This window comes from Scyliorhinus torazame, chromosome 3 (assembly GCF_047496885.1).
Source record: "Scyliorhinus torazame isolate Kashiwa2021f chromosome 3, sScyTor2.1, whole genome shotgun sequence".
Classification (NCBI taxonomy): Eukaryota; Metazoa; Chordata; class Chondrichthyes; order Carcharhiniformes; family Scyliorhinidae; genus Scyliorhinus; species Scyliorhinus torazame.
Genome location: NC_092709.1, coordinates 49,533,157 through 49,550,978, shown reverse-complemented (window position 1 = coordinate 49,550,978; position 17,822 = coordinate 49,533,157). Strand labels below are relative to the sequence as shown.

Here is a 17,822-nt window from a genome sequence, read left to right as displayed (position 1 = left end):
ATCTGATTTCATGAAGAAACAATACTGGGTCTATTACATTTCTAGCTGTATACATAAGTTCTCTAAACAAACTGATAGCACCGTGATCTATACTCCAGCTAGGGCTAGAATGGAGGTCCCAAATCCACTGCAGCCAGAATAGGGACCAACCCTTGTGCTGTTGCCACCAACCTGATCCACATTGGCCATCCAGCCAACCATCCCACTAAGGACTGAGTTGTTGTGGTAACTTACACTTTTACATGCATGTTGTAGCCTGGAGGCTCAATTTATTTCCTTTATATTTCTGACCAGGAATTGCCATCTACCCTTGGCATATGTTGGAAAGTTTGCAAATTTGACACTCAACCTTTTTGGTTGTGTTATGGATACACCTCCCCTGGCCATCAAGTCTTTGAATGGGACTTGAACCTGGAGCTTTGTGCTACCCACTGCTCCACAAGATCTCCAGATGTATAGAACAGACCAGAAAATAATAAGATAGCGCTAAAGGAACAAATTGTCAGGCGAATTGCAGAAAAATTCCAGAAGTTTTAAATGATTGATAATAAATGCAAAGCTTCAATTATCCTCATATGGACTTGGACAACAGCAAAGGGGCAAAAAATAGAGGCACTCCTGAAATGTAGACGGACCTTTTTCGATCAGTACGTTTTCAACACAAAGAGTCAGTTTCAGAATGAGGGGTCAGATGTTTAGAACTGGGATGAGGAGAAATTTCTTCATGTAAAGGTTTTGAATCTTTCAGCATCTACAACCCTCTGCTGTAGATACTTCCAATCTGGAGACTGAAAACAGAGATGAATAATTTTGGGTACTGAGGGAATTAAAGAATGTATGGATAGCATGGGAAGGTGGAATTGAGGTAGATCATCAGCTATGATTTTGTTGAATAGTGGAGCAGGCTCGAAGACCCTAGTTCCTATTTCTTATATTTCTCAGAAAACAATCCAACACTACTTCATCCTCATAGGAACATAAGTGGATTCTGGCTCACTGGGACAGCATTTGGAAACAGTGATTTTTAAAAAATAATTTTTTTTACGGGATGCTGCCGTCACTGGTTAGGCCATTTCTTTGCCCTGCAATTCCTGAGGTGTAGGTACACACACTGTGCTGATAGGGAGGGAGTCCAGGATTTTGCCCCAGTAACTGGTAAGGAACGGCGATATATTTTGAAGTCAGGGTGGTGGGTAACTTGGAGGGGAACCTCCTGGTGGTGGGTTTACCAGGTGTCTGCTGCTCTTGTCCTTCTATTTATTTTTTAACTTTAGAGTGCCCAATTCATTTTTTCCAATTAAGGGGCAATTTAGCGTGGCAAATCCATCTACCATGCACATCTTTGGGTTGTGGGGGCGAAACCCATACAAATACAGGGAGAATGAGCAAACTCCACACGGACAATGACCCAGAGCCGGGATCGAACCTGGGACCTCGGCGCCATGAGGCAGCAGTGCTCACCACTGTGCCACCGTGCTGCCCTACTCTTGTCCTTCAAATTAGTGGTTGTGGGTTTGCAATGTGATGTGTAAAGAACCTTGGTGATGCAGTGCATCTTGTAGATGGAGCACACAGCTGCTACTGTTCGCCGGTGACGGAGGGTTTGAATGTTTGTGGGAGGAGGAGCAATCAAGCCGGCTGCTTTGTCCTGGATGGTGTCGAGCTTCTTGAGTGTTGTTGGAGCTACACTGATCAAGGCAAGTTGAGAGTATGCCATTACACTCCTGACTTGTGCCTTGTAGATGGTGGACAGGAGGTGAGATACTCGCCGTAGGTTTCCTAGCCTTTGACCTGCCCTGGTAGCCGCAGTATGAATATGGCTAGTCCATTTCAGTTTCTGGTCAATGTTAGCTCCCAGGATGTTGATTGTGGGGGATGCAGCGATGGTAATGTCATTGAATGTCAGGGGGCGATAGTTAGATCCTCTCTTGTAGAAGCTGGTCAATGTCTGGCACTTGTGTGGCGCAAATGTAAATTGCCATTTATTAGTCCAAGACTGGATATTGTCCAGGTCTTGCTGCATTTGAACTCCTCATTATGAGGAGTCGCAAATGATGCTGAACATTGTGCAATCATCCCCACTCCTGACCTTCTGATGGAAGGGATCTCATTGATGAAGCAGCTGAAGATGGTTGGGTCTAGGACACGAGCCTGAGGAACGCCTGCAGTGATGTCCTATTTACCTCCTGATTCCCATTGACTCCAGTTTAGCTAGGGCTCCTCGAGGCCATACTCGGGTCAAATGCTGCCTTGATGTCAAGGGCAGTCAATTCAGCTCTTTTGTCCATGTTTGAACCAAGGCTGTAATGAGGTCAGGAGCTGAATGACCCTGACAGGACATCCTTATAGGGCAAAGATGAGCAGGTTTCTTTTCGCCGAGGGTTGTGCGACTTTGGAACTCTGCCTTAGAAGGTGGTGGAAACAGGGCTCAATGAATGTTTCAGGCGGAGGTAGATTCTTGTTATGTAAGGGAATCAAAGGGTATTAGGGGTAGGTGGGAATGTGGAATTCGAAACACAGACAGGGTAGCCGTGATCTTTTTGAATGGCGGAGCAGGCACGAGGGACCCAATGGTCTACTTCTGCTCCTATTCCGCATGTCCGTAACAAAATGAGGACTTTGCATCTGTCTTCACGAGAGAAGACGGAGCTGTTGATCTCTCAATTCAAATTTCTCTGCTGAATAGCCTGGCTCTGATTGTAAGGTTATGTCCCTTGGTTGTGGAATACCCAGCCAGCAGAAATACTCTCTTTTTCTGCCCAATCAATTCATGTCAAAATCTTAAAAACCTCAATCAAACCTATTCTATCAGAGAATACAAACCAGCAGCGGGATTCTCCGCCCCACCCCGCCACATTTCTGCCTCAAACCGCCGGTGAGGTTCTCCGTTACGCTGGCCGGTCAATGGGATTTCCCATTGTGGGGCAGCCCCACGCCGTCTGAAACCCCGAGGCGCCGGCAGAACGGAGCATCTCTCCGGCGGAGAATCCCGCCCCAGGTTTTTGCAATCCCTTCTCACAATCTAGCCTGGTACCATTATAGTGAATCTGCAGTCTTTCTATGGTCAATATAGCCTTTTAATGGTTATGGTGTCATAACTCTAAGGAAGTACTCAAAATGCGGCATAACCAGGACTTAAAAATGTCCTTTTATATTCCAGCTCTCTGGTTATAAAGGCTAATGTTTCATTAGACGTTTTGATTTTACATTGTGGCCAGCTACAACATTTTAGTGATATGACTCCTCAATATCTTTGGGTCACCGCTGTCTTAGCTTATTTATAATACTCCGATCAATCCTTTTTTGGATCCATAACAGATGATCTCACACTTCCCTGTTTTAGGTTCACCCACTTGATTATTCGATCTATCAATATATCTTTGTAACTTAATGTTCCCATATCCAATACCTACTAGACCTCTAATCTTTGTATCATTGGCATAGATGGGGGGGGGGGTCCTCTGGCCCTGGTGCCCGTCTATGCTGCCAGGGCTACCGTCGGTTGGTGCTGCCCTTGCCTACTCTATGCTCCACAGCCCCCAAAGGGACTATTGTGGGCATTGCCCTGGGTGGGCCATGAGATGCCCCTCCGGCAGGTGGCGGCTGGTTGGGGAGAGGGGGTGGTATGGTAGAGGGTGGGTGCGGGCATCCATACTGTTGGTGTCACTCTGCAGAACCAAGGCCAAGGTGAGTGGTCAGTGGGGTGCGCAGCAGCCTTGCGGGCCGCAGCAATGGCAGTCTGTGCCTGGACTCCACTCCAGTCCTGTGGGGGGGTCACTCCGGTCTCACAGCATGTTCCCCCCCCCCTCCCCCCCGGCAGGGCCCATGCCCCCCCACCCCAGCCAGTGTCCAGCCCAGCAGCCCATGGCCGCGCCTCTCCGTGTCCTACGAGTGAACCCTGTCATCGGGAATTCGGCCCAGTGGAAACGGGGAATCGTGGAGGCCCTGGAGAATACCGGGTCAGGCCCGCTAATGATATGCCGATGGTGTTTACTGTACGGGCGTCTGGAAAGCATTGATGCCAAAGTTGAGGCGACGGAGAATTGTGATTTGGCGTGAAACCGACGCCCGCCATGATTTCGGTGTCTGAACCCCTTCTCTGCCCAATCGTGTTTCCCGATTCCGGAGTCAGACGATAGAGAATTCCACTCTTTATCTTTTGAAGTCTCCCATCATAACTATTGTATATTCATTATTGGTATCACCTCTGTTCTATGTTTCCCACAGCACTAATATTCTTTCGACAGGGATGGGGTGCAGAATTCTCCAGCTGTGCCAAAGTTAATGGACTTTTGAACAGATCGCCGCACTTTACAGCCCTGCTCCCGCCAAAACAGGCCCTTAAAAGTCAGGTTATTCAAAACTGCTGATGAAAGTATTGTATAGGTCCATCATCACTGCCTTGTTTTTGCACCAGACATCTGTTTAAGGTGAAATTCCTGCACCTACACACACCTTTCTGCGTGCCCAGTGGGCACCGCAGGGCCTGGGATGTTTTATCGACCCTTTCAATCACGTTTTGTTTCGATGTTTTAAATTTCCGTTGCGATTTGATGTAGTATCCCCTTAAGGTGCTGCCTTATCTCTTAATTTGTAGATTTTGGTTACGCAAAAGAAGCATTCAGACCTTTGTTCAGAAAGGTTGTTTGTAATAATAAAGCCCTGAGTAAGCTCTGTTGCCTTTGTTCAGTGCGGATGGATGGATTGCTCAGCGCACGTTTCTGCAGCATCTCCAGCACCAGCTTTGAAACCTAACTGTTGTTAAAATGACTTGAAACCCATGTTCCATTTTTACTTCGGTAAGCCACATGCATTAAGATTAAGCCTCAAGTTTTTCCCCTCCACTATTCTTTTTAAAAAATAAATTTAGAGGAGCCAATTATTTTTCTTTTCCAATTAAGGGACAATTTAGTGTGGCCAATCCACCTGATCTGCACATCTTTGGGTTGTGGGGGTGAAACCTACGCAGACATGGGGAGAATGTGCAAATCCACACAGTGACCCAGGGCCGGGATACAAACCCGGGTCCTCAGTGCCGCAGTCCCAGTGCTAACCACTGTGCCAAATGCCGTCCCTCCCCTCCACTATTCTTAGAAGAAACCAACATTTTACTTCAGGGTCTCTGATTCTTCAACCAAAATCTAATATTTGCTTGACCATTGGTGCATCCTTCCATTGCTGGTATTCCCAAATATCAAGGCACTCAGCACTGTAGAAGCAATCAATTCCCTCTTTAAACCCCTCTTTCAAGAAACACCCAACAGTTCTTAAAATAATTTGTTGTCTCGAATGGTGCCTTTTGGGAAAAATGTTCTGATGAAGAGTCATCATTTACTCTGGAAGTGCATGAGGGGTGTGGATTTTCAGACCATGTACGCTTCACTGTCTCCTATTAAGATGTCATGTGAGGATTCTGAGGCTAAAATGACTTGAAATCCATGTTCCATTTTTACTTCAGTAAGCCACATACATTAAGATTAAACCTCAAGTTTTTCTCCTCCGCTATTCTTAGGAGAAACCAACATTTTACTTCAGGGTCTCTGATCCTTCAACCAAAATCTAGAATTTGCTTGACCACTGGTGCATCCTTCCATTGCTGGCATTCCGAAATATCAAGACACTCTGCATTGTATGCAATCAAATCCCTCTCTAAACCCCTTTCTCTTTTGAGATACTCATTAAATGCTCCCAGAGCAACTGTTGGCCATCGGCCCAAATATCTCCTAACATAACTCGGAGACCAATTGTATTGGTAACATTCCTGTGAAGCATCTTGGGATGTTTTATCAGGCTAAAGGTTCTCAATAAATACGAGTCTTTGCAATTGTAGAGAGGTTTGTGGGGGGATTTCCCAGAGCCTAGGTAGCTGATAGGTTCAGTGTGGTGGTGGTGGGGGGGGGGGGGGGGGGGGGGGGGGGGGGGGGGGGGGGGGGGGATGTAATACTTTCCAGTTCATCCGGATATTTGCACAAATGACTAGAAAATAAGTTCAAACACCCGGAGCAGAATATCGTCATTGATTTAATTTTACATTTACATTATGACTGACATTTCCATAACCTGCATTAAAATACAAGAAGTATTGCTGCATGATTATAATGAGTAACCATCGCTATGTGCAATTTACATTAAGAGAAAAGGATTCTTCAGCCGAGATATTTATTTTAGATCCAAAGCCTGAGAGTTGGAAAACTACAAACATACACGTAAAATTGTCATTCATTCAAGATTTAATGATAAAATCTTCGATGGGCTTCAACATTCTTATGCATATAGACAATTTCTGTAAATACAAATGTTAGTAACTTTTAGTACATTTACAGTTTGTAAGCACTTTATAAGTGATCTGAAGAGAAAAGGGTTTATGTACAACATAATTATCACATTCCCACAATAAGGCGGCGGTTACATTGATGAAATGATGTAGGTGGCTCCTGGAGACGAAGCTTTCACATAACTTAATTGCTATTATAAACAGCAGGTGGTATTTTAAAAAAATCGAAGTACTGCATCCCTGATCTCCAAATGCAAAAGCAATAAAGCAACGATCTGTAAATTCATGAAGAACTTACTGCTTAAAGTCGTACAAAAAATTGCATGCATTTGCACAGGGCTCAGAAACACATGGCTAAAATGGAATTTGTATAGCTTGAAACAAGACTCTCAGGTACAAGCACACTAGAATTTGCCAAGAGGTACCACCTGAGCATAGAATTATGAACCATTTGGTGGAATATCAAAGTAGTTTTTCTCTGGATCAGGGACAAGGAATGCACGACTCTACCTGCAGAATCTGCACTCGGCAACTTTATTTTTGAATCCAGGCATGTAAACCATGTTAAAAGGAATAAAATCTCAACTTCCCAGAGTTACAAACTCAATAACGGTTACGTGATTGTTTCTCCTCTGCATTAGCAATGACATATACACCAAAGAATGAGAAATCATTGGCATCGATGGTTCATTCTGCTTTAAAAACCTGAAAGGAATTTGGTGGGATTTCTGGATTTTTTTGTGGATAATTATTGGTAAAGGTCATCTAAAGGTCACTGCCAGCAATGTTGCTCCAGAGATTGAACGATGTATTAGTAGTTGTACTGTAACTACCTCTGTTAAGTCTAACGTGTCAAAACATTGTCTTAACGAAACGTAGCTTAAATAAACCTAGTCTTCAATTTTTCAAAAAAAAAATTAGAAAATTAGTTTAGCTAGAATGTACTTTTCAGATTGGATATTTAAAACTATCCATGATTTGGACTAGAATTTTTGAAAAAGCGAAGTTATTTTCTACATAGGTGGGCTTGGCTTTTGAGGCCAGATTCCTGCAATAACTAATGTCTGCTCCTTGTACCCCAAGTAACTCTTTCAAACGGCATTTTAAAACAGAATATTAGAGGGCATGAAGCATCCCAAGTCCAAATGCAGCAAACATACAGAGTCAAAGGTCGCCTCCGCGGACAGTGTATGAAAATCCATACAACTTGCACTTTCCTAATTAGTTATCAACTTGATTCCAATCATTCCCCCTTTCTGATGATGTATGTTGCTCGTATGTAAAGTTTTGAGTCATTGGCCATTAATCACTTCTGACCGCTTTATGAACAGGTTGATGGCTTACTCGCGTAGGGCACACTGGCTAGAAGGCCATTCGCGGCAGGAACGTAAAGGCATCTCAACAAGGCATGGTGGTCTGTTAAATGACAGCATTAGGTCACTTTGCACTTTTAGCTGGGGTCTCAGACTCTGTAGACTGTCTTTCATCAGTCCATGCTTGTCTGGTGTTCTTCAGTGCAAGTGTTCTCTCTTGGTCCACCAATACATAATCTACTTTTTCATCTGCTGGTACTGTGCCTGTACCATTGCTTTTCTGAAATAAAACAAACAGAAGATTGCAGTATTATTCAGTTTTTACTCCACTCAGTAACCAAGGAGAACCTTGGAGATATCCAAGCCAAGTAAAATTAGTATTGCCTGAATACATAATAGTATCAAAAAGTGGAATTTCCAAACTCGGGCACATCTGGGTCAGCACTATAATAAATCTGAAGTGCGAAATTCTGTGTAAATGGACAGTTGTTCCAACATGCTTGGACACTGCCCTTTAGCAATGATAGTTCTTTAATGCTGCATCTCTGGCTTGAATGAAAATCTGAAATTACTGAAATAAAACCACTATTTAGAAACTCCATAAGGTGACTTGCCAAATCATAAGTAACTCCTATAACAATTGCAAAGGTATTAGTCATGTCTGAGTGTTCCGAGTACAATGCAGCATAGTTGGACAGCGGAGTTACAATGCTATTTTTTTGTGGCCAACTACAGATACATTTCAAACATTACGTGCAAACACTCATCAGTAGTATAATGGGTACCTTTCGAGGTGGTGTTGATTTTCCAGGGTCTAGATCCAGGTCTAAGTACTCCACTTGTTGCTTGTCACCTTTAGATCTTGTTAAACTACTTCCCCCATCACCAAATTGCAGTACTCCTTGTTTTATTGTCTGCAACAAAAAAAAGCCAACCGGGTAAATTACCACAGGGACAAAATGTACAGCTTTAAAAAAAAATTTAGAGCACCCAATTATTTTTTTCCAATTAAGGGGCAATTTAGCATGGCCAATTCATCTAACCTGCACATCTTTGGGTTGTGGGGGGTGAAACCCACGCAGGCATGGGGAGAATGTGCAAATTCCACACGGAGAGTGACCCAGGGCTGGGATCGAACTCGGGTCCTCAGCGCTGCAGTCCCAATGCTAAACAATGCGCCACATGTTGCCCCCAAAATGTACAACTTAATATCACCAACCTTTACCAACAAGTTGTTGCAATACAACAGAGTTGTTTCCTCGTGGACAAAATTGCTATCATAAAAGGATTACATTTGAAAATCTGTTCAGATTGTTAAACATTACTGTAATCAGGTCAAACACTGTGCAAAGGTATATTTAGTTGTATGGAAGTATAAAACTTGAGTATTGCTGAAAAAATACATGTTATCAAGTTTTTCATCTTGTACTCTTTAGCACAATTCACAAGAATACCAAATATAAAGGAATGATGTGGAGATGCCAGCGTTGGACTGGAGTGGGCACAGTAAGAAGTCTTACAACACCAGGTTAAAGTCCAACAGGTTTGTTTCGAATCACTAGCTTTTGGAGTACTGCTCCTTCCTCAGGTGAGTTAAATGTAAAGGGAACAGCAGTTTATATTTCATAAGAAAAGCATGCTGATTGGTTGGCAGTGAAGCCTGATTGGTAGAGGTGTTGCCATGAAGAATGCATTCAGTTTTTCAGCAATGCTAAAGACATTTTTATCAAGCAATTGTTTTTCCCAGTGTAGTATTGCACTTCTGCTTGTATACAATACAGCAATTATCCAGTTAAAAGGAAAATGTGCCTAATAATAAACAGGCCCCTCTAGAATCACTTTGCAGCAGACATTAATCGAGTAGTCACAGTAAATTCTTACTTTTTTTTCGTCAACAGTGCCTCCACTAGCAAAGAATGGACAGAAAAAGCTCATTCATAGGAATGTAGTCAACTTTAATTGACAGTTTGGGTCTCTCATGCCCAGATCTCTAGTCAGAAGAGAAGCTTTGCAAAGACTGACTACTGAGGGATTGGCTGGAGAATATTCTTTTGTTTCAGGATTTTTCAAAAAATCCTTGAGGAGCAATATGACATTATGTCATAAATTAGTTAAATTAAAATGAAAAGTAAGTAATCCAATTAGTTCAAATAAGTGCTAAGCAATTAATAGCAGGAACCTGCATTTCTACATTATGTACAAATGATAAAATTAGCTTGGCTGCTGAAAGGTATATTGTGGAAGTTAAGCTCTTTCCTGGAGGGAGAAAAACATCAACGTGACCTACATTGGCTACGGTGCCAGTGTCTAAAGCAGGAATCTAACTTTTCTCCTTGTCCTCCGGGGTGAGACATAGCTTAGAGGAGTTCAAATGAACTCTTCTGTATCCTATTTCAGCAAGATATTACCTGGAGTGATCATTTATAAATGACATTTTATGATTCTGGATTTTCTATTTTTTTGAAATCAATTTAGAAGTATCCTATTATTTTTTTTTCCAATTAAGGGGCAATTTAGCATGGCCAATCCACCTACCCTGCACATCTTTGGGTTGTGTGGGTGAGACCCACGCAAACATGGGGAGTATGTGAAAACTCCACACGGACAGTAACCCGGGGCCGGGATCGAACCTGGGACCTCGGCAGCGTGAAGCAGCAGTGCTAACCACTGCACCACCGTGCTGCCCTGATTCTGGATTTTCTGATATTGGATGATAGCTATCACTTCATGAATTCCAAAGTATTCATAGATTTCATAGAATTTACAGTGCAGAAGGAGGCCATTCGGCCCATCGAGTCTGCACCGGCTCTTGGAAAGAGCACCCTATCCGAGGTCCACACCTCTACCCTATCCCCATAACCCAGTAACCCCACCCAACACTAATAGCAATTTTGGACACTAAGGGCAATTTATCATGGCCAATCCACCTAACCTGCACATCTTTGGACTGTGGGGGGAAACCGGAGCACCGGAGGAAACCCACGCACACACGGGGAGGATGTGCAGACTCCGCACAGACAGTGACCCAAGCCAGAATCGAACCTGGGACCCTGGAGCTGTGAAGCAATTGTGCTATCCACAAGGCTACCGTGCTGCCCTAGACATAATTCTCATTATGTCTAGTAAGGACAGATGTAATCACAATGATTGAGTCTTGCAATTTCACTTCCTGTACCTGGGGCTGTTCAAAAATAAATGTACTTTCTTGACTAATGTATTTCTAGCTGAAGCAAAACTAGTATTTAGAAACTCTACAATACTCGAGCTGCTGATGAAGAATTAATAGCAGCATTTATGGCTCCTCTAGAAGCTATTTAGCATATTACACCTTCTTAAAAGCTCATCCAAGGTGCATTATAGTTACAAAAACACATCACTGAACATCATTACTCTTTAAGATTCTGTACACCTGTAACGTATTAACACTGTGAACTCAACTGAGTGTTCAAGAGTGGCTCACTAAAAGTAACAATGCTTTACACAGAAACCCCTTTTCATTAAAAATACACTGTCTTACAGAAAAAACAGCTGCTTACAGAGGTGAAAGCTGTGGTTCCAAAATCATCCCACCTCATCTCTTCTGTCCATTCCCATCCTGATACTTCCCGTTCAATGGGTGTAATAGGAACAGTACAATAGAAGGACTCTTCACTGAAAAGAAATGAAGAGACAGAAAGAAAGGAAATGGTAAACTTAAAGAAAAGAGAATCCAGGGAGTAGAAAGCTTCAGAAAACTCCAAGGAAAAACCGTGATGAGCAATAGCACAGACCCTGAGAGAAAAAGAAATGAGTTGATGATGGGAAAACAATACAAAAATAGTATTAGAAGATTACAGTATTGGAAAAGGCAATGCAGGAGTTTTGATGCCCTAAAAGGAGCTAGAATAAAAGTAAGGCAGCTTCTAGTATAGATCCTAAAAGGAACCAAAGAAGGAAAAAGAAAGAGTGATTAGAGAGAAATACAAGCAAAATGAGAGGATTCACAGATGTACGAGGAGTCCTTCCAAATGCATTATTCCAACTTGGGAACAGAATGACAAATCCAATCCCCTTTTGCAAAAGATAGGTATAATTGGCAAAGCTTACCCCAAGATCCAAATGCATGTATAGACAGCTAGATAACTTTACTTTAGTCATACTAAATAGCCATCAAATGATGCTATGCATGTTTTTAATGAGTAAATTGAACTTTTTTTTCCAAACAAGGCGTTTCATGAGAAGAATCAAATCAACACTTGACCTATGTTAAAATCAGGATGATCACTACCGCTGCAAGTTTTGATTGTGAATGTTTCTAAATACTCTTAGAGACCTACATTGCACTATATTTTCAGGTTCTCTGCTGAGACTGTGACATGATAATGCTACATTAAAATCGATGAATCTGAAGGTTACATACTGGATCGTCTGTGGAGGGAGCAGACTCCATGGCCACGTAGTTCTCTTCACTGTCTTCCTGTGAGTCAGTGCTGGAAGCAGTGCTGTGTATGGAGGCTGGTCGGGGATTGACGGGAAACCTGGAGAGGCTGATTCTTTGGGATTATCGGAGGAGGAAAAGAAGCAACAATCCAAACAGTTACACTTTATGATCCTCCCATACACAAGATCACCATTTGCAAAGAATGAAACTGTACGTGCACATCCCTGGTGAGGCAATGGACTGAACAGAGCCCACCTGAGTAAGCCACAAATTATGCGCAACTCACAGTAATATAAAAATCACGCTCAGGTTAATAAATAAAATATACTGTGTGATTGAGTTAAAAGCAGAGATAAATTAAAGTTTGTTCCTGGTTTGTCTAATTTTATTGATGTACAGAATGTTTGGAAAACTTCAAATTAATCTTCCAAGTAAAACAGCTTTTGGTAATTAGGATCAAATGTCAATTCATGTAAAATTTTTAAAAAGTGACAATCACATCGGACATCAATTGAAAATAAGTGACTGGGAGCTATGGGAACAGATTCATAGCCCCTGAAATAGGCTTTTTGCACGAGTGAGGTCCAATGCCACAAAAGAATGTTCAAGTAGTATCCAGTTTCTTGACATTAACCTACTATTTACTCGGTACATAATCCAAATAATGCAGCCTGCAAGACCGCAAGAAACTTCAGAGAGTTGTGAACCTGCCTCCCGTTCATTCATTGACTCCCACTGCCTGGGGAAAGCGGGCAGCATAATCAAAGACTCCTCCCACCCGGCTTACTCAGTCTTCCATCGGGCAAGAGATACAAAAGTCTGAGAGCACGCACGAACAGAGTCAAAAGCAGCTTCTTCCCCACTGTTACCAGACTCCTAAACGACCCTCTTATGGACTGACCTGGTTAACACTACACCCCTGTATGCTTCACCCGATGCCGGTGTTTATGTAGTTACATTGTGTACCTTGTGTTGCCCTATTAAGTATTTTATTTTTATTTTAATGTACTTAATGATCTGTTGAGCTGCTTGCAGAAAAGTACTTTTCACTGTACCTCGGTACACGTGACAATAAACCAATCCAATGCAATACAATCCAATAATAGGGCAGATGAAAAAGTCCAATTTTTAAATGGTGCTGCATTATCAGAGGGGCTGTCTTTCTGACGGGACGTTAAACTCAGGTCCTGACTGTCCCCTTAGGTGTACAAAATATTCACGCCACTGTACAAAAGAAAAGGGTACTTCTCCCATAGTGCTGACCTATATTTATCCCTCAATTATTAAAACAAATGATTTGTTAATCTCTTTTCAGTGCTGTTTGTGTAACTTTGCCGTGCGTCGTTTGGCTGCAGTGCTTCTCTACATTGTAACAATTGACCACACTTCAAATGTATCATATTGACTTTGAAGTGCTTTGGAGCATTTAGCCATGAAAGGTGCTTTATCGAATGCAAGTACTTTCCTTTTAACATAGAACATGGCAAAAATATTTTTAATTTCTAGTGTCAATTAATAGTAGAAGAAATATGTCGAGGCATTTCCAAATACCTGGGAAAACAAATGATTAATTTTATTGAAAAGTTCAAATACTGATAGAATTTGCAAGGTAAAAGGCTCCAGTGCAATGCATCAAAGAGTGTTAACAGTGCATGGCTCTGTACAAAGTACTTCATCGACTGCTCTAGAAACGAAAAACATGAGAGTTCAAGTTGTCATCAGATTGCCTTTGTGCACCACCTAACGGCCAGCTCAAGAACAGCATAGCCAGAAGCCTTTCTACTGATCATCCAGCTCTCTATTGCAAGTGGTCATGATCCAACCAGAAAACAGTGAGCTAAAAAGTAAGGGTGGCAGAAGATTAAAAAATGGTCCATTTGCAGCACATATTTTTTACGTGCTTCTTTTGGGTTACAGGTAAAGGAAAGTTGCCCAGTCTCAACATGGGAAGACTCTCATGTTGTGGGATGCAAACGGCTTGTGATCACAGATGGTAGGGTTTGCATGCAACACAATGAATTTGCAATTCATCGGGAGTTTAAATTGTGTGGGTAAATTTCGGCAACACCTAGTCTGACGTCTAAAACATTTTCTGGATGTGAACACTGCCCAAAAAAATTTAGTGTTCAAAAATGTCTTTTTATGTATTCTTTTGGGGGATGTTGACGTTGCTGGTTTGGCCAGCATTAATTGCCCATCCCTAATTGTCCTCCAGAGGGTGATGGTGAGCCATCTTCTTGAATCACTGCAGTCCATGTGGTGCAGATACACCCACAGTGTTGTTAGGAAGGGGGTTCCAGGATTTTTGATCCAGCAACACTGACGGAACAGTGATATGGTCCAGAGTCAGGAAAGTATGTGGCTTGGAGGGGAACTTGCAGGTGGTGGCGTTCAAGTACATCTGCTGCCATTGTCCTTCCTTCTAAGTGTAGAGGTCAGGGGTTTGGAAGGTGCTGTTGAAAAAGTCTTGGTGAATTACAACAGTGCATCTTGTAGATGGCAAACGCGGCTGCCGGTGGTAGAGGGAGTGAACATTTAAGGTGGTAGATGGTAGATGCGACTTGCTATGTCTTGAGCTTCTTGAGTGTTGTTAGAGCTGCATTCACCAGGCAAGTGGAAAGTATTTAATCACATTCCTGACTTGTGCCTTGTAGGTGGTGAACAGGCTTTGAGGAGTCAGGAGCTGGGTTACGTGCTACAAATTTCCCAGCCCCTAACCTGCTCTTGTAGCCATGGTATTTATATGGCTATAGATTAACTATCAACATCCTGGGGGTTACTATAGATCAGAAACTGAACTAGATCTCAAAGAGTGGTAGAGGTTTGCAACTCTCTCCCACAAACAGCAGTTAAAGCTATATCAGTTGTTAATTTTAAATCTGAGATAGATTTTTGTTCAGCAAAGGTATAAGCGATATGGACCAGAGGCAGGTACATGGAGTTAGGTCACAGATTAGCCATGATCTCACTGAATGGCAGTACAGGCTCGAGGTGCTGAATGGCCTACTCCTGTTCCTATGTTGCTATATAAATACTGTGGCACACACACACACCACCCTGACCTGGAACCATCTTGCCGTTCCTTCACTGTCATTGGATCTCCTTTCCTAACAGCACTGTGGGTGTTCCTACAACACATGGACTGCAGTGTATCAAGAAGGCAGCTCACCACCAACTTCTCAAGGGCAACAAATGCTGGCCTAGTCAGTGATGGCTACATCCCATGAATGAAAGGTCCAGTTAAGTTTCTCGTCAATGGTAACCTCAAGGATCTTGATAGTGGGGGAGTTAGTGATGGTAATGCCATGTCAAGGGGAGATGGTAAGAATCTCTTTTGTTAGAGATGGTCATTGCCTGACACTTGTGCACAAATGTTACTTGCCACTAACAGGTCAAGCCTGAATGCTGTCCAGGTCTTGCTGCATGTGGATACGGACTACTTCCGTATCGGAGGAGTTGTGAATGGTGCTGAATATCGTGCAATCATCAATGAGCATCCCCACCTCTGACCTTAGGATGGAAGGAAGGTCATTAATAAAGCACCTGAATGTGGTTGGACCTAGAAACTCCTGCAGCAGTGTCCTGGGACTGAGATAATTGACCTCCAACAACCACAACTATCTTCCTTTGTGCTTAGTATGACTCCAACCGGAGAGTGGCACGGTGTCACAGTGGTTAGCACAGCTGTCTCAAAGCGCCCAGGACCCGAGTTCGATCCCGGCCCTGGGTCACTGTCCGTGTGGAGTTTGCACATTCTCCCAGTGTCTGTGTGGGTCTCATCCCCACAAACCCAAAGATGTGCAGGGTAGGTGGATTGGCCATGCTAAATTGCCCCTTAATTGGAAAAGAAAATGAATTGGGTACTTTACATTTTTTTATTTAAAAAAGTATATCTCCAACCAGCGGAGGAGAGTTCTCCTTCCAATTCTTATCAAAATAGATCCAACAGTTTTCAAGGATTCACAATTATATTCCATATAACTTGTGTTTCTTTCTTTCAATTATATTTAGCCCATTTCTTGCATCCTCGCCCCCAACCCAACTCAAGCAAAGCGTTGGAACCAAAATGAAAAGTAATTTGCTTTACAGGTTCATTATTAATAGCCAAGCTAATCAGTAGGTGGTACACAGCTAGGTAAGGGAAACCGAAAAAGTATACACTCATTATCAGAAATGAACTTGAGAATGCACAGATGTACGTTTATGAATGGTATTTTAAGTATTAAAAAAAAAATCCAAGTTAACACCCAAATTTGGTGGAATCAAACATTGTGGCCAAGTCCAAAGTTCACCTTCATATGATGAAGTCAATGCACGAATTAACCAATTAATATTTGACACAATTTTCAAGCAATACAGATACGGACTGAAAATGCAATTTATACAAAACATACTTTAAAAACAGAGAACACATGGGGATTTAGCTGACTGAATATAACTGTTAATGTCTAGTTAACTGATGTTGAATAGATTGGAGAATATGCCTTTAATTTGAGAGATTTTTGCATTCAATCTGGGCAATTAAACATTTCAGAACTGGGCGATTTGCAGTCAGAGTCTGATGTGTTTCTGTGCAGTATGCTGGAGAAGTTACCACAAGGTGGTACAAAACAAGCTCTGGCTTGCAAGGATTGCACTCTTTCAGCTTACACACAAGCCAAATGCCATAAATAGATTTTTGTGTTTGTTTTGTTATTACGGCAATGCAAATGTTTCTTCCTGCCGAACAGGGTGCGGACCAGTAAATCAAACGCTCTTACGATACTGTGTGCCATGTATATTCCACAGAATTTAATCGAGGTAATACATGAAAGGGATGGTAATTTATACAGGGTACTCCGCTATGGCAAAAACAAAGCATAATGCCACAACTGACAGTGTACATTTCCAAAGGCTTCAGTAAAAAAAAGAAATCTGATTGTACAAAGTTACATATTTACTTCAAAAAACCCAAATGTGGGCGGAATTTACCATTCTTGAAACTAAGTCCGCTGGTGGGCACATACCCCGCTGGGCGGCGTGAGGGGAAATAGTGCCTGATTTCACGCTCGTTAATTATAAATAAAGTGACCATGTGGCAGTTGGGAGCTGATTCACTTGTCCCAGCGACACCTAATGGGCTTGATTGTCCTGCTGCCATATTCAAGCACCACCCTCAACCCAGCTTTCAGAAAGAGAAGTGTGGAAATGGCTGCGGCAAAGAAGAAAGCTGCTTTGGGGTTCAGCAATCATTCCCTGGGGGCTCTCATAAATGGTGCGTGGCAACACAGGGATGCCTTCTACCCCAGGGATGGCTCCAGGAAGCCCACCAACCTCACCTTGTTGGCCATTGTAAGGGTGGTGAGCTCATTGGGTAACCGCCCTCAAAACAATCGAGCACAGGAAGACGATGAATGATTCAACTGCTCCGCCAGGGTAAGTAAATCTTGAGCTCACTCCAGTCTCACACTTTTATCATGGCATCACACACATAAAAAGCTACCCTGCTCAGGGATCTCACACAATATTAGCGGGGTACACATCACCACCGATTGTCTCATGGGTACTTTAACATCAGTGGCACCCCATCTATCATGCTGCACAAACTCCATCCTCAGCTCTTACTGGGGAGGGTTCAGCACACACCGAGGGAATGCATGTTTCCTGCTCTTTCCTCCATCTCTCCTCATCATATTCCAATAACATGTAGGCAATCCACGCCAAGCTTGCCTACAACAAGAGGGACAGATCCCAGACCAAATTGTGGACCTCATGTAATTTGAGGAAGTTGCCCCAGAGTTGTTGGGAGAGGACCTTGACTGCTCCTGTGAGGGAA

At 42.7% G+C, this 17,822-nt stretch overlaps 1 protein-coding gene across 6 annotated transcripts in view; it reads right to left on the bottom strand.

Annotated features, from left to right (window-relative positions):
- Nucleotides 1–6,008: 6,008 nt before the first annotated feature.
- Nucleotides 6,009–17,822, bottom strand: part of gab1 (GRB2-associated binding protein 1) — a 307,978-nt gene continuing 296,164 nt past the window's right edge. For all 6 annotated transcript variants that reach the window (XM_072495643.1, XM_072495645.1, XM_072495644.1 and 3 more), the window contains 3 exons: nt 11,987–12,119; nt 8,373–8,501; nt 6,009–7,867 (listed from right to left, as the gene is read on the bottom strand). In XM_072495643.1, the coding sequence (XP_072351744.1) occupies nt 7,712–7,867; nt 8,373–8,501; nt 11,987–12,119 (418 nt within the window). In that variant the 3' untranslated portion in view covers nt 6,009–7,711. The remainder of the gene's footprint in view (nt 7,868–8,372; nt 8,502–11,986; nt 12,120–17,822) is intronic.